The sequence below is a fragment of the Mirounga angustirostris genome, unplaced genomic scaffold (genome assembly GCF_029215605.1).
Source record: "Mirounga angustirostris isolate CCGP_5_RB_7025 unplaced genomic scaffold, mMirAng1.0.hap1 SCAF_14, whole genome shotgun sequence".
NCBI classification, from domain to species: Eukaryota; Metazoa; Chordata; class Mammalia; order Carnivora; family Phocidae; genus Mirounga; species Mirounga angustirostris.
The window spans coordinates 66241999-66268902 of NW_026991722.1; the positions used below are offsets into that span (position 1 = coordinate 66241999).

Here is a 26904-nt window from a genome sequence, read left to right on the forward strand (position 1 = left end):
AGGGTCCTGGGATGGAGCCCCGCATCGGGCTCTCTGCTCGGCAGGAAGCCTGTTTCTCCCTCTCCCACTCCCCCTGCTTGTGGTCCCTTTCTCTCGCTGTCTAATAAGTAAATTAATTAAATCTTTAAAAAGGGGCGCCTGGGTGGCTCAGTCCGTTAAGCGGCTGCTTTCGGCTCAGGTCACGATCCTGGGGTCTTGGGATCGAGCCCCACATCTGGCTCCCTGCTCAGTGGAGAGCCTGTTTCTCCCTCTCCATCTGTCTGTCACTCTGCCTACTTGTGCTCTCTCTCTGTCAAATAAATACATAAAATCTTAAAAAAAAAAAAAGGATATACATCACGGCTCTTTACCCCTAACTATTCAGTGTGTGGTTCCTAAGTATAGAGACATTTACTTACATAAACACAGTATAGTTATCAACTTCATAAGCTTATACATGTTTATCTAGCATCTACTTTTTTTTTTAAGATTTTATTTACTTGAGAGAGAGAATGAGAGAGAGCACATGAGAGGGGGGAGGGTCAGAGGGAGAAGCAGACTCCCTGTCGAGCAGGGAGCCCAATGCGGGACTCGATCCTGGGACTCCGGGATCATGACCTGTGCCGAAGGCAGTCGCTTAACCAACTGAGCCACCCAGGCGGCCTCTAGCCTCTGCTTTTGACCAGTTTTGTCATAACATCCTTTATAGCATTTTCCCTACAGTACTAGACCCAGCCTAGGCAAAGGTATTACATTTAATTGTCATGTCTCCCTAGGCCACTTTAATCTGGAACTTTTCCAAAGGCTTTTAGGACATTGGCATTTTTGAGGAATACAGCACCTCTTGTGTTTTTAGTAAAACATACTTTATTTTTTGTCTATTTAATGTTCTTTATGATTAACTGAAGTTATGCCTCAGCCAGAATACGGCTTAGCTGATGCCGAGTCCGATTCTGTGTGCCTCTGTCACTTACACGATGACCCAAAGTGTTGCCCAAATTTTTCCACTGTATAATTTCTGGTTGTTTCTTTTTCCTCACTTGCAACATAATAAATAGTTTATGGGAAGCCATTTTAAAATCACCCGAATTTCTGCTCCTCATCAAATTGTCAACACAGAAATGCTTTGTACTATTTTTGTAACTTTTTTATAAGTCTGAAATAATTATCAAATAGTTTCAAAAAACTTGAAGCAACTTAAAATTGGAGTTTCAATTCTACCAGATCATAAAATCTCCTTGGCAGGGAGGAAAATCAGACAACAAATAAATACCTGTGCCTTAGACATAAGATTATGAAGGATCGATTTGTCTCAGTATACTTGCAATCACTAAAAGTAAACAATAAATGGCTTTTCCTAAGACCTAGAAATAACAATCAGCTTTTCCTTCAAACGATTTTCTATAACTAAGCACAGTTTTAAAGCAATGCTTCCACTTAACAGTCCTTCCTTAGGACCAAAACATAGCAGTCCACAGACGACTGCCTACTGTGTGAAACCTGCCTGGCCAGATGCATATTTCTCCTAGGTGCTGTCTACTGCACCAGCAACACTGCACAGTCAGAGTGTTCCATTCCGCTACTGAATGCAAACTATCCCCACTCGTTGAGATGGGAAGGACAAAAAGGAATGAAAAGGTCCCCCATCACTTACTCTCTAAATCAGAAATAATGAGGTTGTCATGAAGTTTCACGGCTCGGTGTTGTTCTACTTCATCTTCAAGTTCAAAGATGGTTTCTTTCATGTCGCTCCTCTCTGTCTCTTTTTCTTCTAGCTCCGATCTTAGTTTCTCTAATGTCATATTCAATTCTTCTATTTGTTTCTTAGCTTCTTCTTGGAAGGCTCGGTATTCATCTTCTACCTATACAGAATTGATGGTGCGGATTAGAAAAGTGAGAGCTGCTCTAATAAAAATTCCAGAATGGAAGTATACATTGTTCCAAAGGAAGCTGAGCGTGAATTGCTAGGTATGAACTAAAACCACCTGTGTAAAAACTGTCTGAAAGTATGAAAAAGCACTCTACAATAATATAGGATTTTAAGTAACATGCTTAAGCATAATTTGTTGCTGTATCATTGACAATTATATTGACATATCACTGAACTTAACTAGATTATGAGGAAATTTTGGAATTTCTTCCTTCTCCAAAGTTTGGACAGAAGGCATGCATCTGATTAATAACATCCTCTCCCACCCAAAAAAAAAAAAAAAATCTCTGATGTGTGACAGTTTCATTACCAAAATAAAAATGGAAACAAATTCTCAAATACTGTCACTGCAGAAGTATCAGCTCAAAGTGCCCTCCAACACATATGCTCCAACAAATAATACATTCCCTAAATTGTATCTCTAAACATCATCACTAAAATAATTAAGATCTAAATTATCTGAATTTTGGCCAAAGATATACTAATGTTTCTTACTTTAAAAATTACTGCACTAAAATAAGAAATAAAATGTTAAGATAGAATCATTGGATAACTCATGCAAATAAACCCTACATCAGCAATCACATGGGGCACAGACCCATGGCCGGAGTGCCAGGAACCCCAGCTGTAGTTCTGCATGAGTCCTCATTATTGTGGTAGATGTAAAACAAGGGGGCCGGACCCATGGTCGCTAAGGTCCTCGCCAGCAACAAGACAGCCCTCTAACAAACAGGAGCCTCCATGCTCCAAAAATATTTTTTAACTCAAAACAGAACTCTATTTGAAAAACTACAACCACAGGAAAAGGGGGAGACATTGCTGATCCCACAGACATGTCTACTGGCTCTCATCTTTCCTATGCCAAAATGCATTAGAGATGAGGAGGTAAAACTGCACAATATGACCCCCCCTGGGCGCACCCAGATTAGAGACAAATTCTGTTGTTGTCATTCTAGTCCCTTCCTCTCACAGGCAGGAAAACAGTAACAAAACTCAAGTGAGTGGAAATGACATTATTTTAAGAATACTTTTGACTATATCCCAATAAAGAAAACCATTCTCAAGCTTTAAAACAAAATCAGCCTTAAAAAAGTGAATGACAGGGGTGCCTGGGTGGCTCAGTCGTTAAGTGTCTGCCTTCGGCTCAGGTCATGATCCCAGGGCCCTGGGATCGAGCCCCGCATCGGGCTCCCTGCTCGGCAGGAAGCCTGCTTCTCCCTCTCCCACTCCCCCTGCTTGTGTTCCCTCTCTCGCTGTCTCTCTGTCAAATGAATAAAAATAAAAATAAAATAAAGTAAGTGAATGACACATCACACAAGTGATACTGGCTTTCAGTAAGTATGGTGTGTACTGCAGCTGCATAATACTGCTCCAGAACATTTTATCTACTTGAGCAGTACCTTTGCAATGGTGTCCTGCAATCGATTGACATCATTTCGGGTGTGAGCTAGGTCTTCCTGCAGGCTACTAGCCAGAGTCTCTGCTTTTTCTTTGTCCAGCCTGACACTCTCCAGGAGATCCTGAATATCAGATTTGTCTCCAGAGTTATGGATGGAATACAGCTCCGCCACTTTCTGCTTTTCATTCTCCAGCTGAGCCTTCAGGCGGTTCATCTCTATCTGATCACTGGCCACTGTGGCTTTGTACTCCTCTAATGTGGCTGCCAAGGCTGCTTTACCCTTCTGCTCAGACTCAATAATTCGCTCCATATGGTGATTGCGTTCTTTGAGCGCCCCTATCATTTCTTGAGCTTCCTTGTTGTCTTGCTCTGCCATCTTCAAAGTATTGCTTAAATGCTGCTGGACACCGAGAAGCTGCTCTCGTTCAAAACGGGCATTTTCTGCTAGGTCCATATAACGTTGCTCCAATTCCATATAGCGTCCGCTTTTCACATCCTCGTCTATGACATAAGAAATGTGATGCTCATCGAGAAGGGAGCGGAAATATTCAATCTGTCGGCTAAAGTGTTCCAACTTATCACTCTGCTGACATAAAGACTCCATAAGAATAACCTTCTCTTCCCCCAGCCTTTCATTTTCACTGTTCAGTTCCTGGGTTATCTGCTGTAAATCAGCTAGCTCTTGCAGAGTCGCCTGAAGTTCCTCACTTGTGCTGTGTTGGTTCTCTTCCATCTGATGTATCCGTTCTGTCAAGCAAGCAACGGACACTTCACTCGCGTTGCCACTGCTCCCCTTCCGGGAGCGCTCTATGCTCGGAACGCCTTCGGACTCTGAGGACGATGGTGCGTCCAGGGCATCATCGCTCGACGTGAGGGGCTGGTACACCTCACTGCACTCACTGTCTAGGTTGTCCATAGAGTTACTGTGCTGATGGTCCATGAGAGTGTTTTCATCCTGGCTCAAGAGATCCTCCACAGAACCAGGGGCAGAGCCTTCCACCGAAGAGGTCAGGGTACCTCCTCCATCACTCTGGTTGCCAGGGGTGATTTCTGGGCTCAGGGACTGATAACCAAACAGTTTTTCGGAATTGTCTAACCTCTGCTCTAGAGAAAAGCCCAGCGCGTTCAACCTGTCCTTTAACATTCTGTTTTCGTTTTTTAGCTGGTTGAGTTCTTCCCGGATGGCAGTATTCTGTTCCTGCAACTGCAGTAAAGTGGACTCGACGTCAGTTGGCTGGTGAGCAATGATGGCTTCCTTCTCCTCAGATTTTTCATCACCCTCGGAATGATCCTCATTAATGCCCAGCTGAGCACGCATGTCTCGGAGTTCATTTCTCAAATGTAAGATTTCCACATCCTTGGTTTTTGCCAATGTGAGAAGATCTTTCACTTTGGCTTCCAAAGCAGCTTTGTCACTGATCTGATTGTCTGACTTAGACTTGCTCATGCGAACGTCACATTCTGTAGCCGTGCGGCTGCGGGAACGCTTGGCCAATGCCACGTCATTAGCTCCCTGACCCGCAGAAGGTAGTTTTTTGCTCTGGCTTAGTCGGGTACGTTCACGTAATCTTTCTCTAGTAGAACCGGATTCTTTATTACCTATGGAAGTGCTCCGCTTGGATGAACTTGTGCCTAAGTGTTTAAAACAAAGAATGGAAGGCAAAAATATTAGCAAGAAAAGGCACAGAGGTTATGCCCGAGGTCTGATCAGATGAGATCTAGAGACCTACACATTGATTCTGACCGACATTAACCTTGCCTTAGATTCTGGTTACTGTAAAATTCCGTTTCCTCAAAACCAGATCATTCATCTTTTAATTATTAATGAAAAAGAAGTTATACACTGAATTGTATACTTTAAAAGGGTGAATTTTACAAAATGTGAATTATATCTCAATAAATCTATTACATAAAAAAAGTTGCACATTAACTTGAATCCTAAACCATGGCTTTAAACAAAAGTCCAAGGGCATAATATTCTAGGGCAAGCTAGATAAAGCGGACTCTAGGATTAACCAGTCAGGTAGCAAACTAACCGTAGAAGCAGATGGTAAAGAAAGATCACAGATGAGCAAGAAGGGAAAGGCGGCTTCCGGACAAACAAAAAATCTAAGCTACCTATGATGAACACAAAGTATGATCAAAGTAAGTGCAAAAAGTTTTTCACATCATAGCATGCCACATAAATAGTACCAATAACATTAATTATAATAAGGCTAATGTGTACTTAGCACTTGCTTTACACACACACAGATGAACACTTCACATACATTAATTTATACAAGCCTCATTATTATCAACATGAAGAAACTCACACACACAGATGCTAAATAATCTGCCAACACCCCACATGTAATAAGTGGATGAGCCAAAATTCAAATGCAGGCAAACAGTCTGGCTCCAGAATCTGAAACTTAAAAAGTATGTTATGCTGCCTCCCTAAATGTTAGAAAACAATAATGTACTAATGCTAACTAATGATGGCACATTATCAAATATGCTACATGAATCAGTATTACCTGACTGCTAAAATTCTAAACCTGTGAAAACTGACATGATCGTGTGTTTAATACAGAAAGAACAGGAATATGGTTACCTATAAATACTTAAGAAATAATTAGCTGCTTTTTACTTTGTAAAATAAGATCTAGACCTAATCAGTAAGTGTTCTATAAGAACCTGATAGTTTTTTACGTGGCAGGCACCAGGCTGCTGAGGTAAGAGGGAGAGAAAAGTCGATGTGATATAGGAAGACAGCCAGTAATTCTGCCAGGGATCAGGTGTAGAGCAGGGGAGGGAATTCTGGCTGGCCACAGGATAGGATGAGGAAGCAGAAGAGAACAGGACGCACAGCAAGGAAAAAGTAAGGTCACACAATGAATGGAAGCAGCAAGGGAAGTTTTTATGGGGCCCTGAACGCCAAGGGAAATTTAGTGAGTCCCACTAAATGAGTCCCTGTAAATGTTCAATAAATGTTCTGGAGCAAGAAAGGCAGAGAACAGCATTTTTATGAAAATGAATCCAGACGATGCTAAGTGAAACATCTGAGGAAGAAGAGCGGTCAAGGAGGAAGGTGGGCAGGAAGAGCAGTAAAAGTGAAGGAGGGCCTACACTGGGGAGTGAGATCAGGATCTCTGCAAGAACAGAGAAGGGATGATACATCTGTAACAGATTTACAGGGTAAAAGTAACAAGATGAGGAGAAACAATTGCAAATGGAGGCGAAAAAAGGAAAAGGGTGGTATAACCAAAGTATTCATTCTCTCCATTTCTGTAGACAGTACCAATCATCCTTCTTTCCCAAACCAAAACCCGTCCTAAGAAGGAAAAGATCTGGGCATTCCTGAAAGACAAAAGGAAAGGAGACAGTAATGAGGGGAGGGATTGATAATGCCCCAAAAGGAAAGGAGAGGTAAAGGAACGAGAAAGGAAGAGAGAAAATATGACAAAGAAAAGCTCCCCTTCGGGATTATTGTGCCCAGTGAGTAGATGGAAGAATCTGAGTTATAGACAAGTGAAATGGTCTTAGAGAAGTCACGGGGAGTAAATAAAGGTAGAGCAGATCAACTGAAGAGTTGAGGACGTTGTTAGGGGCTCAATTGTGTCCTCAATTCATATGTTGAAGCCATAACCCCCAGTACCTCAGAACTGACTCTACTTGGGAAAAGAGTTATAATTAACGTAAAGAGGTACTTATATTAACATGGGGTTTGTTACGGTGGGCCCTAATCCAAAGATACCATAAAGACTGTTATCTGTAAGAAGAGGAGACCGGGACACAGACACAGAGAGAGGGATGACCATGTGAGGAGACAATGAGAAGACAGCCAACTACAAGCCAAGGAGAGAGGTCTCAGAATAAATCAAACTGGCCGACACCTTGATCTCAGACTTCTAGCCAGTTTTGGTGAAATTACATGTCTGTTATTTATGCCACCCAGTCTGTATAATTTGTTATGGGTGCCTTAACAAACTAATACAGATGTACAAAGTAGAGGCAATGGATCCAGGGAGGAGATAACTGAATTCAGCTGGAGGGCAGGTGGTACTGGTCAGTAGGGAACCAGGGTACAAATGCGAGGGAACTCTCCCAATAAATTCTAAAAGCTGGAAATAAGAAGAGATATAGATGGTATGAGAGTACTTAATTTCCTTCTTACAACACAGGCTGCAGTGTTAAGTGTGGTGATGACCTCAGGCTTGAGCATAAAAGACCTAAGGTGCAGTCCTTGCTCCACCACCAGCTTTGAAGCCTGGTACAACGTGGTACGGTACCCAATAAATATTTTCTGAGTAAATGAATACAAGGCCTTAGGCAAGATACTTAAGCTTTAAGCATAGCTCTCACATCTCTAAAATGAGGATAATAACAGCCTCTACCTCATATGGCTATAGTGAGGATAAAATGGAATGGTGCCTGGTATAACAGTGCCTTCCTCATGATCATACCACATGACTATTATAACTAACAAGGGGCGTGATCTGGGATAGGGAAGACAGTAGGTAAACCTGGGCTACGAAAAAGTCTAATACATACATGAGGGGCTAAAGGCCTAAATAATGATGATAAAGAAGGTCTGCTATAGGGGCGCCTGGGTGGCTCAGTTGGTTAAGCGACTGCCTTCGGCTCAGGTCATGATCCTGGAGTCCCGGGATCGAGTCCCGCATCGGGCTCCCTGCTCAGCAGGGAGTCTGCTTCTCCCTCTGACCCTCCTCCCTCTCATGCTCTCTGTCTCTCATTCTCTCTCTCTCAAATAAATAAAAATAAAATCTTTAAAAAAAAAAAAAAAAAAAGAAGGTCTGCTATAGTTTTTGCCAATGTGCTTTCATCAGCTGTATTACAAACAAATGATCTTGGGGCACCTGGCTGTCTTGGTCGGTGGAGCACACGACTCTTGATGTCGGGGTTGTGAGTTCGAGCCCCACGTTGGGCGTACAAATTACTTAAAAATAAAATCTTTTAAAAAATAAATAAATAATAAAAATAAATAAATAAAAACACACGATCTTATGTTTACCGAAGTTTTAAGTTTTTTCTATAAGCGTAAGAAGTAAAATATGACAGCATTACTCCTTGGACTACAGGTTGAGTTCATTTACAGACTCCATCAAATCTAAAGCCAAATTGCTGCTAATGAAGAGAGAATGGTAGAACAGGAATGAATGGATCCAGGCATTGATCACCAAAGGCTGCTAACATCTTGGAAAGACAAACAACCAGAAATGATGTGCCTACTGGTGGATGGACAACTATTATGTATGAAGGAGTCTTGGGGGAAAAAAAGGAACCTGAATCTGTCCCATCAAGGCTCTAGATCCAATGACATTAATAGTAAATGAACAAAGGAATATGGTCAAGGACATCAAGGAGATGTGACGTCAAAATCCAGATCACGGGAAAATAGAGGTCAAACATCCTATATTTCTAGAAAAATTAAATTGTAAGAAAAAAATAGATTTAAGGAAGAGTAACAATTTATAAATGGACTGTAACTGAATCCTGATCCAGAGACAGTAAATATACATATGCAGTATTTATGAAAAAGTTGGAAATTTGAGGGTGCCTGGGTGGCTCAATTGGTTAAGCAACTGCCTTCGGCTCAGGTTATGAGCCTAGAGTCCCAGGATCGAGTCCCGCATCGGGCTCCCTGCTCAGCGGGGAGTCTGCTTCTCCCTCTGACCGCCCCCCCCCTCATTCTCTCTCTCTCAAATAAATAAAATCTTTAAAAAAAAAAGAAAAGAAAAAGTTGGGAATTTGAATAAGTATTTCTTTATATTTATATTTATGATTTGAGGAATTACTATTAATTATTTTAAGGGCTGATAATGGTATTGTTTAATATTTTTAGGGGAATCCTTATCTTTCAAAGATAATTACATATTTGCTCATGAAATTATAGGACACTTGGAATTTGCTTCAAAATAATGAGGAGGGAAGGTGGATGTTAAGGAATTAAGACCGGCCATTGGTTGACAAGGGTGAGGAGTACATGGGGTTGAAATACAAATACTTTTGTACATCGAACATTTTCTGTAAGTAACAGAACCCCTTAAATACCACCGCACTCTGCTATTTAAACAAAAAAGCAGTTTTACTCTGAATGCCACCCATACCTGTGCTGATCTTGGATTTGTTCTCCACGGTGGTCATGGCAGGGGCCGATGCTGAAGATGCTGTGGAAGGGCAGGTGCTTTTCTTTCCTTTAACACCATTAGTCACTGTCACCCCTCCAGCCATTCCAGCTAAGAGGTCATCACTGCTCTTGGTCTAGAAGCAACAGAAGATAAAAGCATACTGATTAGATGAAGCAAGAGTAAATAATATTTTGGGACTAAACAAAGCTCTTGGCTTTTACAGTGAATTCAAGATCAAGAGCTCTACAAAGATTTTCTGACAGTTACCAAGCAGTACTTCATACTGCGCTACAGAAAGAGAACCTCTTCACTGGTTTATAAACAATCACACACTTCTTTTTAAAATACAAAAATCACATATGTAATCAAAGACTTTATGGAAGCCTACTGTGTGCCCACATGTGCCAGAGTCAGTGAGGGTTAGGAAAAAGTGAAGACATCCTTTTAGTTACTCTTTCACCTAGGACATGACTTATGAACAGGGATCATCTGAGTGCTGTCACATGGGCTCTGAGGAAAGTTCTATAATGCCACAGGAAGTGCCATCCTGCAATTTCTAGAGGGAAATACCACTAAGAATCAGAAATAATCTTTATTGCTTTAAAGTAAATCAGTGATGGAACCATTACTTTGAAATTTATTTTTCTTGAACCTGACCTAATTTTTAGTAGTCTAATTTAAGCCAAAATTGAAAGATTTTTTTTCTTAAAGCTTAGGTAATATATAAAATCCAGACAGTTTACGGTTAGAGTGAGGGTTAGTCAGCCTAAATGATCATACTCCTTGAGAAAGACCCTTTGGAATACTTATTTATATTTTCCAAAGACTGAAAAAAATACAAGCTTTTAAAAAAGAAAACAAGCATCAGCTATACTTCAATTAAAAAAAAGAAGAAAACAAGCACTCTGGATGAGATCGGGTATAAAATTATTACTTAAAGAAAAGATAGTGAAGAAACCTGTTTTTACTTCTAGGAATGGAAGAACAGAGGAGTTAAAAATCTGTGAAAAAAAGAAAAACTACTTTTTCAAAATCAATTAGTTCATTTGAGAGAGACAGCACAAGTGGAAGGGGCAGAGGAAGACAGAGAGAGAATCTCAAGCAAACTCCACATTGAGATACCACAACCCTGAGTCCAAGGATGCCTGGGTGGCTCAGTCGGTTAAGCGTCTGCCGTCAACTCAGGTCATGATCCCAAGGATCAAGTCCTGCATTGGGCTCCTTGCTCAGTGGGGAGGCTGTTTCTCCCTCTGCCTGCTTTGCCTGCCACTCCCCCTGCTGTGCTCTCTCTCTCTCTCTCCCCCTAACAAATAAATAAATAAAATCTTAAAAAAAAAAAAAAAAAAAAAGACCTACTGTTGGTGGAAATGCAAGCTGGTGCAGCCACTCTGGAAAACAGTATGGAGGTTCCTCAAAAAGGTGAAAATAGAGCTACCATATAATCCAGCAATTGCACTACTGGGTATTTACCCCAAAGATACAAACGTAGGGATCCGAAGGGGTACGTGCACCCCGATGTTTATAGCAGCAATATCCACAATAGCCAAACTGTGGAAAGAGCCAAGATGTCCATCGGCAGATGAATGGATAAAGAAGATGTGGTATATATATATATATATATATATATACAATGGAATATTATGCAGCCATCAAAAGGAATGAGATCTTGCCATTTGCAACGACGTGGATGGAACTGGAGGGTATTACGCTGAGCGAAATAAGTCAAAAAGAGAAAGACATGTATCATATGACCTCACTGATACGAGGAATTCTTAATCTCAGGAAACAAACTGAGGGTTGCTGGAGTGGGGGGTGGGGTGGGAGGGATGGGGTGACTGGGTGATAGACACTGGGGAGGGTATGTGCTCTGGTAAGCACTGTGAATTGTGCAAGACTGTTGAATCTCAGATTTGTACCTCTGAAACAAATAATGCAATATATGTTAAGAAAAAAAAAAAAAGAAGATAGCAGGAGGGGAAGAATGAAGGGGGGGAAATCGGAGGGGGAGACGAACCATGAGAGACGATGGACTCTGAAAAACAAACTGAGGGTTCTAGAGGGGAGGGGGGTGGGAGGATGGGTTAGCCTGGTGATGGGTATTAAAGAGGGCACGTTCTGGGGCGCCTGGGTGGCTCAGTTGGTTAAGCAACTGCCTTCGGCTCGGGTCATGATCCTGGAGTCCCGGGATCGAGTCCCGCATCGGGCTCCCTGCTCGGCAGGGAGTCTGCTTTTCCCTCTGATCCTACCCCTCTCATGCTCTCTGTCTCCCATTCTCTCTCTCAGATAAATAAATAAAAAATCTTTAAAAAAAAAAAAAAAAGAAAGAGGGCACGTTCTGCATGGAGCACTGGGTGTGTGATGCACAAACAATGAATCATGGAACACTACATCTAAAACTAATGATGTAATGTATGGTGATTAACGTAACAACAAAAAAATTTAAAAAAAAGATGTATAGTACAACAGAAGTTGGGGGGACTATGGCTATTGTGCAGAAAATATAAGCCTTTATTTTCATTTGATAAAAAAAAAAAAAAGACCTAAGCTGAAACCAAGAGTCCGGACACTCAACTGACTAAGCCACCCAGGCACCCCAAGAAAAACTACTTTTTAATAAAAAAGAACCAAAAAGTTTTGTCCCATTAGGGTGAAAGCATAAGTTAGCCAACTGATTTACTATTGTTGTCTATCTGGAGTCATGTAACCATAATAAATTCTTAAGCAATCATAACAAATTCATCTCTACAGATTAAAATGCTTCATAAATTACTAATCTCTAAAGTCTCTTCCTGTTCTGTTAGTAGAATAGATTCTGTTCTCATCATTCAATTATAAAAGTTACAATATAATACCATTTGCTAGGTCAATCTGTCTTACTAGAGGTAGAAAAGATTAATGTTTTAAATGAATTAAACTAATTAAGCTTTGGTAATTTAGGATTGTCACATTATGAAAAACCTAGTTATATAATGAGGAAGGAGGAACCTGCATTAATCATTAAGGATTGTTCATATTCTTTAAGACTAGTTCCTGTTTATAAAATTGGTCATCAACTATGATGCAAAAAATCTGTAAGTCAAATTCTACTTCCTTCCTGTCAATTTGTCCCTCATCAATTAATCAGTATATAAACTCAACATACCCTTATATTTTCAAATAACCTTTTATATTCCATTAATAGAAGTTAGAATTATCTTTGAGGTAATTTTTCTTCCTTCATAAGTTAAATGATAGTAGCGTACTGGCACATGAATAAATAATGGAATAGAAAAGAATCCAAAAAGAAACTGCATATAAAGACACCTGATTCATGACCAAAGAAGCAGTACAGAAAAAAATTGGTTTTTCAATAAATGATACTAGGTCAACTGCATATTCACAAAAGAAAAAAAATGAATGAGCCCTATTTCACACCATATCAAAAATAAATTCCAAGGCTTTCTAACTATGATTCAAAATCCTGAATGATGCAACAAAGAATTGATAAACTTGACTACATTAAAATTAAAATCTTAAAGAATTTTAAAAATCCTGTGCATGATACAAAAATGAGAAACTGGGAGAGTATATTTGCAATTTCTCACAAATAAATGGCTAATATCCTTAATACACAAAGAACTCTTAGAAATCAATGGGTAAGAGACACATAGAAAAGTGAGCAAAATAAACAATCACCTACAGTCGATCCCCACACAATACAAAAATTATAACCAGAATAACTCACAATAGGAGAAATGCAAATTAAACAACACTGAGATACCACATCTCACCTATCAGACTGGCAAAAATGAAAAGTTATGATACATTCCTTTGTGAAGGATGTGCGGAAACAGGCGCTCTTATAAGCTGCTGGTGAGAACGCAGCTGGATGTGGCCTTATGAAAGGCATCCAGCAATGTCTACACTTACTTTGTTCCCAGCAACCCACCTCTAGGAATTTCACCTGAAGACATACCCCCAATAATACAAAAATACATACACTTAAGGCTACTCAATGCAGTACTGCCTTTTAAAAAAGATTTTGTTTATTTATTTGAGAGAAAGAGAGAGCACAAGCAGGGGGGAGAGGTAGAAGGAGAGGGAGAAGCAGACTCCCCGCTGAGCAGGGAGCCCAACTCGGGGCTCGATCCCAGGACCCTGGGATCATGACCTGAGCTGAAGGCAGACACTTAACCAAGTGAGCCACCCAAGCGCCTCTGCAGCATTGTCTTTAACTGCAAAATACTGGAAACACCTTGAATGCCCATACCAGGACAGTAGCTCAATAAACTATAGTATATCTGTACAAAGACACATTAAAGAGAATGAGAAAGACTGCTATAAATTGGTGTAAAGAGATTTCTAGAATACATTAAATGAAAAAAAGCAAAGTGCAGAAACAGATCTAATTATGGCAACTTCTGTGTAACAAAGGGGAAATAACACAATAAATATACATGTATCTGATCATTTATGCAAAAAGAAACACAGGAAGGAGAAAAACAAAAACCCAACTAGACTGTTTACCTCCTAGGGATGGCTGGGGACAGAAGGAATGGGGTAGGGGAGGGGCACTTCTCTGAATACATCATCTCCTAATTCTGACATGTGGAACTGAACCTTAGTAGTGTTTCACATCCTCGCAGTCAATTAATTAATTAAACAAGGGTAGGGGAAACCCTAAAATGGAACACAATAGGAACAAATGGACCCAACTGCATTTCAAATAAGTAACACAGTCACCCAGGGTGGAGGGTAGGGGAAGAATCCAAGTATCTTCTGAAAACAGTATTTTGACTATAAATCCTCAAACTCTCAAGCTAAAGACCAAAAAAAGTATACACTTTGAACTCTACCTGGCAGATTTGTTTTTGGCAGTGGTACGATGAGCAATTCTGTAACTACTGCCTACATATTCTAGGATTGAGAAAATAAATATATTATAATGAAAGCCAGGTTTCTCACTGTCGGGAGACTGGGATTACAATTACAGAGAGTGAAAAGGCTACTCTAAATACTGTCAAGTGGATTTGGAAGTAACCGTGTGAACTCATAAGGTTTTAATATATATGGAGGGAAAAAGACACAGAAATTGATAAAGATATGTAAGTGCACACATGTGTGTGTTTCCTCTCTGCTGAGCAGGCTTAAAAACAACAATACGCTCAAAGGCAACGAACACACCTAGTTTTCAAAGGCTTTATTTCTTTTAATTTAAATTCAGTTAATTAACATATAATGTATTATTTGTTTCAGGGGTACAGGTCTGTGATTCATCAGTGTTACTTAACACCCAGTGCTCACCAGAACACACCTTCCCAATGTCCAAAGGCTTTAAGTGCCATCCTCCACTAAAAGGAACAAGACCTTCTTCTTGAAGAAGAGGCTGACTCTGGGCTAGGTATGGAGAAATAGAAAACTTCTCATGTCAAAAATTAAGGGGTTGCTCAAAAAATAGGGACACATTGAAAGAACACCAGAGTCAGCTCGAAGGGGCTCTCACTGACCAAATAGGGGACAATAAAATGATGCTAACCAAAAAAAAAAAAAAAAAAAAAAAGATGCTAACCACTGACAGCCCACTGAGTAAGAATCCATTCTTCCACACTGACATAAATGAATATATAGATGGAGCAAAAGTGAAAACTCCTTCTTTGTTTTTTTTGAAAACAACTTCTTGTAAGTAGAATGCCAACTACTAAATGTAGAAAGAATGATGGAATTCAAAAACTACTACTTGGCAAAAATCATACTAATAACTGATTCTGGAAAGGATCATGAAGAATTGCTAAAACTAGGGTATGAACGTCTGATGCGAAAGAGAATATTTACAAAGTCTCAAAGTATTTTTGACAAGATACTTATGAATTACAAAAGGAACATGGTAACCTGATAGCGGAAAAACCAGACATCACCTTAACCAAATTAAGTTAGTATCACCAGGAATGGAACAGATTGACCAATGCTGCACCAAGGACATGTGGCTTCTGTGGAACTTCTGCCCCAAACCCATAACCCCAACCTAATCACAAAGAAACACTGAGAAACCTAAATCTGGAGGACAGTCTACCAAATAAACTGGCCTACATTCTTTAGTAACAGCCAGGTCACAAAAGATAAAGACTGAGGAACTGTCCCAAATTTAAGAAGAAAAGAAGAGCGTGACAACTAAATGTAATTCACTATCCTGGATTGAAAGCTGGACCAGAAAAAAAAATGTTCTTCTTTTTTGCTAAAATGGACGTTAGCACAATTGGTGAAATTTAATTAAAGTCTAGAGATGAGAAACTAGCATTTTATCAATGTTCACTTCCAGATCTGGTAATTGTACTATGGTTATAAAAGCGAACAGGGGTGCCTCGGTGGCTCAGTCGGTTAAGCATCTGCCTTCCACTCAGATCATGATCTCGGGGTCTGCTTCTCCCTCTCCCTCTGTGCACTCTCTTGCTCTCGCTCTCACTCTCTCTCAAGTAAATAAGTAAAAATCTTTAAAAAAAATAATGCTATATAGATTAAGGATCTAAATATAAAATGTAAAATAATAACACTCTTGAAAAAAGTACTGGAAACTGTCTTCTTGACCTTCGGATAGGGAAAGAATTTATAAACACACACACACCCCTAACCTAAACAAAAGATTAACAAACTGGACTATATTAAAATTAAGAACTTCCATTTATCAAAAGATACCATTAAAAGAGAAAGAGAAGGCAAAGAGTGGGAGAACATTATGTGCAACACAAATAAATGACAAAGGGCTCACATCTAGAATAGATGTGAATATATATATTCAGAATATAAATATATATAAATATATTAATATTAATATATTATACTTGTATATAATATATTGTATATTATATTAATAAATATATTCAAAATATAAATCAGTACAAAAAAACACATTACACCACCTCATACCCATTTCTATGGCTACTATAAAAAAAAAAAGTGCTGGTGAGGACATGGAAAAATTAAAGCACTTGTTAGGAAGAGAATTCCTTGGTGGGAATGGAAATGGTGAAGCTGCTGTGGAAAACAGTTATGGAGGCTCCTCAAAAATTAAAAATAGAATTACCATATGACCCAGAAATTCCATTTCTGAGTATATACCCAAAAAACTGAAAGCAGGGCTTCTATGAGATATTTATACATATATGTTCACAGCTATTATTTACAATAGCCAAAAGTCCATGTGGAAATAACCCGAGTGTCCACTGATGGAAGAATGGATAAGCAAAATGTCGTATTTACATACAGTGGAATATTACTCAACATTTAAAAAGGAAATTCTGGGGTGCCTGGCTGGCTCAGTCGGTGGAGCATGTGACTCTTGGTTTCAGGGTTGTGAGTTCGAGCCCCATATTGGGTGTAGAGATTACTTGAAAAAAACAAAATCTTTAAAAAGAAAAAAAAAAGGCAATTCTGACACATGCTACAGTGTAGATGAATGCTGAGGACATTACGCTAAGTGCAATAAGCCAGTGGCAAAAAGACAAACACTGTGTGATTCCACTTATATGAGGTACTTATGTAGTTAGATTCACAGAGACAGAAAGTACAACAATAGTTGCCAGGGGCTAGGGAGGGGGAATGGGGAGTTGTTGTTTAATGGGGACAGAGTTTCAGTTTTGCAAGATGGAAGTTTTGGAGATGGATGGTGCTAATGGTTGCTCAATGTGAATGTACTTATTGCTACTGAACTGTACACTTAAAAATGGTTAAGATGATAAATGTTATGTGTATTTTATCACACACACAAAAAAAGTTGAAAAAGATAACACAGTAGCAAAATGGGCGATTGATTTGAACAGGCATTTCACAAAGAGGATATCTAACTGTCCACTAAACATATAAAAGTAAGGTATGAAAAGGTGCTTAATTCCATTGATAATAATGCAAATGCAAATTAAAGCCACTTCAGACCACTCCTTGACCACTTCAGCCACTCCTTGATCTGGGTGGTGGCTGCAGAGTATGTGCACTTTGTGGTGATTCACTAAGCTGAACACAGATACCGTGTAAACTGTTCTGAATGTATACTTCATCAAAAAAACAGGGGTGCCTGGCTGGCTCAGTCAGAAGAGCATGCAACCCTTGATCTCAGCTGGGGTCATGAGTTTGAGCCCCATGTTGGGTGTAGAGATTACTAAAAATAAACAAACTTGAAAAAGGTTTAAAACAAACAAAATAAAACTATTTTCCAACTTCCTTTTACACAAAGAAGCTACTTGCAGGCTGATATCTTTCCATATTTCAATTTTTGTTATACAATTCTGCAAATACATGTGCACTTCCATACATAAACATTCCCCATCAACAATAGTTCAAAAAATTTCTGAAATTGATGAAGGGAAGACATTTTTAGCCTCCTTATTCATAACAGATGCAAAATGCAAATTATTTGGCAAAAACCTAGATACAGGAGCGCCTGGTTGGGCCAGTCGGTAGAGCATCCAACTCATGATCTCAGGGTTGTGAGTTCAAGCCCCACGTTGGGTGTAGAGATTACTTAATAAAAAAAATAATAAAATTGCTGCGCAGGCTCAAGCCTGGAAGATGGTGGCGGCTGAAGCAGGCCATCTGAGGCGGCGGTGTTGGCCCTGCTGCTGCGGAGCCTGCGTCTGCCTGGGAACTGTTGGCTCCAGCAGGGCTCTATCACAAGAAGATTGTTGATCATCATGAAAATCCTAGAAATGTGGGGTCCCTTGACAAGACATCAAAAAATGCTACAACTGGATTGGTGGGGGCTCCAGCATGTGGTGATGTAATGAAATTGCAGATTCAAGTGGATGAAAAGGGGAAGATTGTGGACTCCAGGTTTAAAACAGTTGGCTGTGGGTCTGCTACTGCCTCCAGCTCGTTAGCCACTGAATGAGTACAAGGGAAGATGGTAGAGGAAGCCTTGACCATCAAGAACACGGACATCGCCAAGGAGCTCTATATACCACCCCCACCCCCCCTCCCCACCCCACCCCCGTGAAACTGCACTGCTCCATGCTGGCGGCAGATGCAATCAAGGCTGTGCTGGCTGACTACAAACTGAAATAAGAAACCAAAAAAGGAGAGGTGGAGAAGAAATGAGCCCTCAGCAAAGCTTGCAGCCAGGTCATACCTGCTGTCTGTCCACTCGCTGTGCAATCACTATAGATGTTCGGGAGCCCCCCACACTACAGTAAAGGAGCTCTGAGACACACACAGCACTTGCTGGTCACGTGGTGGCTCACATGCAAGCAAAATACACAGTTTACTCATTCCAAGTCCTGTGCCTTCTTTCAGCCCACTCTTATTGCCTTAACCCAGTTTGTGTATATTTTGAATTGTGTGTATGGCTTCAAAACTGAAATCAGTCACAAAGTCTCAAGTCTCAAGCGGTAGTCCAGGAAGTGCGCAAAGATCTAATTTCACCCGAATCTATCTTGGAGAAGATTACCAATAGAAGGCCATGGTATGATTATTTGATAGAACTAATTATTGTACATAAAACAGATCTGCATATAAAATAAAAGAATGTAAGACCAAAAATAATAATAAAATTAAAATTAAAAAATTTTTAAAAAGAATGTTTAAAAAAAAACCTTCTAGATACAAATGATGAAATAATACAACCAACGTATCCATGCTTCTCAAGGTAAAGTCCGAGTTTCATGGTCTGCAACATCAACTCAAAATTTAAGGTTAGTTTTAAAACTTGCCTTTCAAGTTTCAGAGATGGATTATTCAATCATACGGTTAACTAATTTTCATACTGAAAAGGCATGACCACAAATAATCATTAAGAGTCATCAATTATTTAAATAGATTCTAACTGCTATTTACCAATTCTCATCTATTAACTTTTAGAAAAAAGTATTCTTTTTGAATATTCTTTTGAATGAAAAAGTGTATTGCTTCTACAGGATTAACCAGGAACACCTGAGCAGTGTGTGAAACCTGCAAAGTGCATGCATATAGGAGACCATCCCTATGTGGCAAATAATCCTCTCTGCTCACTGTGACAAAGAATTAGCCAAACGAAGGCCCCGAATCAGATGTCACAGCTACTCACAAGAATGGGAACAATTTCCTCAAAACTCACTGAACAGCAGTAATGCTGTATTTTATATTTACAAAAACTCCAATCAGCAATGAGGTGCTCTCGTCAAAAAGGTGCTTTCTCCTACACCTCAACTAGATCTAGTCTCAAACAATATTTGAAATGAAAGAGGTAAAGAAATGTATATCCCCATGCCCGCCACTACAAGGAAAGTGCTGAATACTGCGCAGTGACAGAGACACACATGTGGGTGTCCCCATGAATGGGTGAGTACGTGTACGTGGTGTGTATATGACTAAAAGCCAAAGGCCTCATTCATCTGGTTAGTCATCAATGCTCCATCACAGTTACAGGAATTCAAGTTGTGGGAAGTGTCCAAATGCTAGAGAAAGCACAGTGAAATATGAAAACTTAGGAAAATAAGTTTGTGGAGTCTCCAAGTCCTTTTGATCTTTTCAATTTTTCTGTTCATTTTCACTATTTTCTTCTTCTTTTTTTTTAAGATTTTATTTATTTATTTGACAGAGAGAGACACAACAAGAGAGGGAACACAAGCAGTGGGAGAGGGAGAAGCAGGCTTCCCGCTGAGCAGGGAGCCTGATTCGGGGCTCGATCCCAGAACCCTGGGATCACGACCCGAGCCGAAGGCAGACGCCTTCGAGCCAAAGGCAGACTGAGCCACCCAGGCGCCCCACTATTTTCTTCTTTCCTTCTTTGTCTTTTCACTTCAACTTCTATTCAGTGACTTTTTCCTTCTCCTTTCTTAAGTAAAAGCTATTGCTTCAGGCTAAAGTGTTCCCAAGTAGTTTCACCTCTTCTAAGACCCTCCTCACTACACACATACACACCACCCCCTACTTAGGTGAGGCAACCAAGGACAGCCAAAGCTATGGGCAGTGGCGTGTGCTGGCACACAGCAGATACACAGTTGTTTTGCTTTACAATGAAAAAGTACTCACTGTTCAAAACCAAACTACCATCAGCTCCAGATACAGGCCTCAGAAGATGTGACATGCCTGTTCAGGGCATACTTCACAGGAAACCTTCAAAGACCCTGCCTGCCACTGATGAGGAGGCAACAGAAGAAAAGCAGTAGAACACATCCACTGCCAGTGTTGCAACCTGTTCTTCCAGTCACGTAAATAACAGGTCACCCAGTCACACAGGCACTCTGAAGACACCCCCAGCAAGTGAGTAACCAGTTAGGTCAGAAAATGACAGCTATCTTACACAAGAGTGGCAGCACTGCCATCAAGGAAGTAATTCAGGGTGTTGATTCAGACTAACGGAAGTAGGGCAAAGGTCTATTCCTGGTACCATTCTCTGGGCCATAGGATGACACCCAGCAGCTCATCAAAACTGCAGCAAGGAGAAAATCTGGGGGCACCTCCAAGCCCGTGGAGTAAGTCTGGGTTTAGTTTTGATAACCCTGGAATAGAAAAACCAGCATTTCCAGCTAGATCTTTCAACACATAAGGAAGTCCCTCATTAGCTGTTCCATGAGGTGCTTCTTAAAATAATTAAGCCACAATCTATCAAAGCCCTGCCTGGACAAAAGGCTTTTGAATGGATCATGTTTCAAACAGTGCTTAGTTTCTCCTATGAGACTAGCACTAACCCTCTCCAGGCTTTCCCCCCAGAGTCAGTTTCTACTCAAAACACAAAATTCCCAGGACAAACAAGCAAAGAATAAGTGGATTCTGCACTAAGAAAGACTAGAAGACTGTATGGATCTCTGTGCAATATACCTAAGATCTGACCGGCAGAAAAATGGCCCGTAGTCATCTTGTCCCTTGGGTGGTCCAAAACAACACAGACACTGAGAGCACCCCACAGAAAAAGACTATTCTTTTCAGGAATCAGTCCTGAGCCAGTAAAAGTGTCTAGAGATAATCAATAAAAATGCTACTACCTGGGGCGCCTGGGTGGCTCAGTCGTTAAGCGTCTGCCTTCAGCTCAAGTCATAATCCCAGGGTCCTGGGATCGAGCCCCAAGTTGGACTCCCTGCTCCGCAGGAAGTCTGCTTCTCCCTCTCCCTCTGCCCCCCTACTGCTTGTGTGCTCTCTCTCTCTCTCAAATAAGTAAATCTTAAAAAAAAGGGGCGCCTGGGTGGCTCCGTTGGTTAAGCGACTGCCTTCGGCTCAGGTCATGATCCTGGAGTCCCGGGATCAAGTCCCGCATCGGGCTCCCTGCTCGGCGGGGGGTCTGCTTCTCCCTCTGACCCTCTTCCCTCTCTTGCTATCTGTCTCTCATTCTCTCTCTCTCAAATAAATAAATAAAATCTTTAAAAAAAAAAAAAAATGCTGTCATTTATGAAGCCCTTGCCATGTGCCAGACTCTGTGCTACCCACTTCCATACATTCCTCATTTCATCCTGATCATGGTGCTGTGAAGCACATGCAAACAAAGCCAGGGTCTGTCTGCTTCTGAAGCCCGCAGTCACCATCCTGTACTAACAAGAACCGAACCAGCCTCGAAAAGAGTGTAAAGAAAACTAGTTAAGCTCCAACTAAATTAATATCGCCCAATTTTAACAGGATTAATACGGGATCAGTTGTCAGAAAATGAAGAACAGTTTATGGTGTGCAAGGGGGTGGGGTGGGATTAAAAATACCCTCCCTAGGCGTTTCAGGAATGTTATTGCTGGTCATCCTTTAAGACCTACCACACATGCTCTTTCGCAAAACCTTCACAGGCTAGCAACAATGTTTTCCTGAAATGCCTATGCTGTCCTCCTACTCCCCCAGGGAATCTGACTTTTTTGCATGTATTTTAGCTATGCATGTATGTGACAACCTCCACCCGTTACACCACAAGCTCCCTAAAGAAAAGACTCTAACTCCAGCTCACACTGGCACAAGAGCCTTGCACAAGGCAAGTGCTCAATGATATGTTTCATAAACAAGTCTACTATTTGGTTTCATTTGTAAAGCCAAACCAAACAAACCAAGTCTACCACACTGTGAACTCTTCAAAGGCTATGTGTTCTCAGCACCAGCAGAGGGCGAATCCTAAACAATGTTTATTTAATAAATCAAACATCATACTAAGATTCGCTCCTTCTATAATCCATCACATATTCAAACATTGCCACATTAATACCTTTGACAACGATGCTGCTGTTCCAGGTTTTACAAGTTTGCCTCCTGTAGATGCTGAAGAGCTGTTTTCAGGTTTCGTTTTTTCTACTGTTTGCGTTTTGCTTATCCCAGACACTTTAGGCACTGAGCCAACACTCCTGCTTGCTTTCTTCATTCTGGGTTGCCTCTTCGTGATGCATTTACAAGCAAATCTGTGGAAAGAAATGGCATTATACTAAGAACACAACTGGAAGAAAGCTCTTTAGAAATTTGTCTCTGAAAATTTTTACCATGCAATAAATAAAAATGTTTGAAAGCTGGGCGCCTGGGTGGCTTAGTCCCTAAGTGTCTGCCTTCAGCTCAGGTCATGACTGGGAAGCAGGAAGCCTGTTTCTCCCTCTCCCACTCCCCCTGCTTGTGTTCCCTCTCTCGCTGTCTCTCTCTCTGTCAAATAAATAAATAAAATCTTTAAAAAAATGTTTGAAAACTAGATATTGATACAGAAAATAAAAAGTTGAAAAGCTCTTAGACTTGCTAATCAGAATGCACCCCACGTTTAAGGCTTCCTCCTTGAATATTACTAACTTGAAACTATTTCTAGTTCAGTCATTAAAAGGAATACCCTAGGGGCCGCCTGGGTGGCTTAGACAGTTTAGGGTCTGACTCCTGATTTTGGCTCAGGTCATGATCTCAGGGTCCTGAGACTGAGCCCACATCCAGCTCCATGCTGAGCCTGGAGCCTGCTTAAGATTTCTCTCTCCCTCTCCCTGCCACCCCCCCACCCGCCACCTGCAGGACCACATGCACGAACTCTCTAAGAAAAAAAAAAAAGGGATATCATAGATCTCTAATGGAACTGGCTAAATACAACACAGCATACATTATCCTTAGCAATTAATGAAGCAATAATCATCCTGGCATTTGAGAATTAGCCATTTTGTAGGTATTTAAGTTAAGGGTGAGCATATTTTCTAAATTATCTGGCACAGTCCTAATTTCAAGTATCTGCTGTGATAACCTCCCATAAGCCAGGAGAACATCCCAGAAACTCCAACATTTAGGCTCTAAATATATTTCCCAGCATATCTCTTTTATCAAGAGGCAGTATCAAAATTCCTTATCAGAACGTAAACCTCAGGGGCACCTGGGTAGCCCAGTCAGTTGGGTGCCTGCCTTCGGCTCGGGTCATTGTCCCAGAGTCCTAGGATCGAGCCTCGCATCAGGCTCCCTGCTCAGTGGGGAGTCTGCTTCTCCCTCTCCCTCTGCCCCTCACCCTGCTCATGCTCTCTCTCATGTGCTCTCTCTCAAATAAATAAAATTTAAAAAAAAAAAAAGGACATAAATCTCAACTTTTTGGTTCAGAAAACAGGACCATCTACATACCTGTAAGGAATGTGACAAGTCTACCACCTAAACAGCTCATGTTTGATTTCACAGCTTAGATGACTTGAAATAACACTGGCAGCACACAAAACTGCACCCAAATAAACGCTTAGATATAGCTTTATTAACTAAACTAGAAAAGCAATCCCTACAGTAAGTAATATCAGGTTTGGAAAGATGTCATGGACCAGGTTGGCTTTCACAAAAATGAAAGTCTATTTGAACAGAAACAGTTTTGTGTATGATGACTCTGAGAAACTACTATGACCACAAAAAGAGGCTGTTCTATTCTGTGAAGATTTCTACACACTAATAAAAGTAAACTTACAGAATAACCTTTTGGAAAAGAAAACGCTCGTCCCAATAGCCTTAAGGAGTACTTTACCTACACTGAGGTTGAACACTCCAGATTTATCTTGCCTTGACATAATACAAACTGTACCAACAGGTTTGGTGGCAGGAACACTGAGACAGGGCAAAGGGGGCTCTGCTCCTCCCCTCAACATGGTAAGGCCCTTGAGCAAAAAGAACACTCTTATTAACAGCAATCAAAACACAGCGAAACCTCGGCAGCAAGTCTATGCTTTCCTCAACTACAGAATGAAGGAATGACACTGGATCCATCGCTAACTCAAAGTACTATGGAAAAATCAAGCTCCTAAGAACCTTTCCTTCAACTTTTCACTTCCCCTTTTTATTTACCTGCTCTTTTCTAAGTCTCATATCTTATAGATGGTTCCCTGAAGTTTCTTTCTTCTCTTCTCCAAATTCCACACCCACCCACACTCCTTTCTACACCACTCAGACCCTCTACCATTCTCTGCCTACTCATCCAGCTCCTGCCAAATTAAATTTTCATAATAGAACTGACTGCAATAATAAAAATGTTTTATGTATATCTGTGCTGTCCAATACAGTAACCACTAGCACTTGTGGCTACTGAGCACTTAAAATGTGGCTGGTGTGACTAAAGAAATGCATTTTTAATTTTATTTAATTTTAACCAACTTAAACTTAAAGGTACATGGTAGCTACCATACTGGACAATGCAACAGACTGTCCCTTTCTGCTGCTACCACTTAAAACCTAATGAATTACCACTTTCCATCCACTAGGATGGCTATAATCAAAAAGACAGAGGGGTGCCTGGCTGGTTCAGTCAGTGAAGCATTCAACTCTTGATCTTGGGATTGTAAATTCAAGCCCCACATTGGGTGGAGAGATTACTTTTTTTAAAAAATCTAAAAAAAAAAAAAAAAAAAAATAGATGGTAACAAATGTTGTAAAGGATATGCAGTAATTAAAACCCTCACATGCAGCTGGAAGGAATGTAAAATTGTGCAGCCGCTTTGGAAAACAGTCTAGCAGTTCCTCAAATGCTTAAACACAGAGTTACCATATGATCCAGCAAGTCTACTCCTGGATTAATACCCAAGAGAAATGAAAACATTTGTCCACAAATTTATATACAAATATCCACAGACACATTATTCATAATAGCCACAAACTGGAAACAACCCAAACAACCTCAAAAAATTCTCCCAAATTAAACCATAACAGAATTCTTTGTTAGCATTTAAATTTTTACTTATCAACATGTATTTGTTATTTACTGGATACATACTACTATCACATAGTTCTGTTTATATGCCTTCTGCATACAAAATCTTTTTCTTTCAAGTCCAAATGTCTATCAACTGATGAATGGAGAAACAAAATGTGGTATATCCATCCGATGGAATATTATTTGGGCATAAAAAAGAAATGAACTACCAATACATAGTACAACCCTGAAAACATTATACCAGATAAAAGACACCAGACACAAAGAATCGTATACTGTATGATTCCATTTATACAAATTGTCCAGAATAGGCAAATTCATAGAGACAAAAGTAAATCAGAGGTTGTCAGAGGTTAGGGTAGCAGGAATGGATACTGACAGCTAACGGACACAGGGTTTCTTTTCTGGGATGAAACATTTAGAATTAGTCTGTGATAATGGCTGTGAATATACTGAAAACCAGTGAATTTTACAATTTAAAATGGGTGAATTGTGTGGCACATGAATTATATCTCAATAAAGTGGTTATAAAAACAAAACAAAAAACACCTGGGGAGCCTAGCTGGCTCAGTTGGAAGAGCATGCAACTCTTAATGTGAGTTCAAGCCCCAAGTTGGGTGTACAGATTACTTAAAAATAAAATCTTAAAGGGGAGTCTGGGAGGGTCAGTTGTTAGGCGTCTGCCTTCGGCTCAGGTCATGATCCCAGGGTCCTGGGATTGAGCCCCGCATCGGGTTCCCTGCTCAGCAGGAAGCCTGCTTCTCCCTCTCCCACTCCATCTGCTTGTGTTCCCTCTCTCGCTGTGTCTCTCTCTGTCAAATAAATAAATAGAATCTTTGAAAATAAATAAAATAAAATAAAATAAAATCTTTAAAAAAAAAAAACCTAATGAACATCAAACAAGGACTTCTAGAAAGTAGATCCGAACATTATAAAATACCCGATAAGTCGGGGCGCCTGGGTGGCTCAGTCGTTAAGCGTCTGCCTTCAGCTCAGGTCATGATCCCGGGGTCCTGGGATTGAGCCCCACATCGGGCTCCCTGCTCGGCGGGAAGCCTGCTTCTCCCTCTCCCGCTCCCCCTGCTTGTGTTCCCTCCCTCGCTGTGTCTCTCTCTGTCAAATAAATAAATAAAATCTTAAAAAAAAAAAAAAATACCCCATAAGATAAAGAGAAGGACTACAGTTTTGCAAAGATCAGAGAGAGACAAGCAGCATAGCCAAAAGCTTTAAAAATGCTGAGATACACACTGGTCCAAGACACTGGCAGCTTGAGATCTTAGATCTTAGACCACTCATTCTTACCCACATTGGACCCAAAGCTCCCTTTCTCCAACAAATATGTAAATATACCTTTACTACTGAAGTGGAATCCAAAGCTAACTTATTTATTATATACACACAGGTACTTTCTAAAAATATC

At 40.4% G+C, this 26904-nt stretch overlaps 1 protein-coding gene and 1 pseudogene across 6 annotated transcripts in view; one reads left to right on the forward strand and one right to left on the reverse strand.

The window, feature by feature from the left end:
- SPECC1L (sperm antigen with calponin homology and coiled-coil domains 1 like) overlaps positions 1-26904 on the reverse strand; it is a 144184-nt gene that overhangs the window by 78511 nt on the left and 38769 nt on the right. For 5 of the 6 annotated variants that reach the window (XR_010407368.1, XM_045887230.3, XM_045887233.2 and 2 more), the window contains exons 2-5: positions 22560-22749; positions 9422-9575; positions 3310-4940; positions 1634-1841 (exon numbers count right to left, since the gene is read on the reverse strand). Coding sequence is in view for 5 of the 6 variants with exons in the window: in XM_045887230.3 (XP_045743186.1) it covers positions 1634-1841; positions 3310-4940; positions 9422-9575; positions 22560-22749 (2183 nt within the window). In the remaining variant the exon portion in view is untranslated. The remainder of the gene's footprint in view (positions 1-1633; positions 1842-3309; positions 4941-9421; positions 9576-22559; positions 22750-26904) is intronic. The other variant, XM_045887235.2, reaches the window with a different exon arrangement.
- Positions 17981-18505, forward strand: LOC123852875 (iron-sulfur cluster assembly enzyme ISCU-like; annotated as a pseudogene).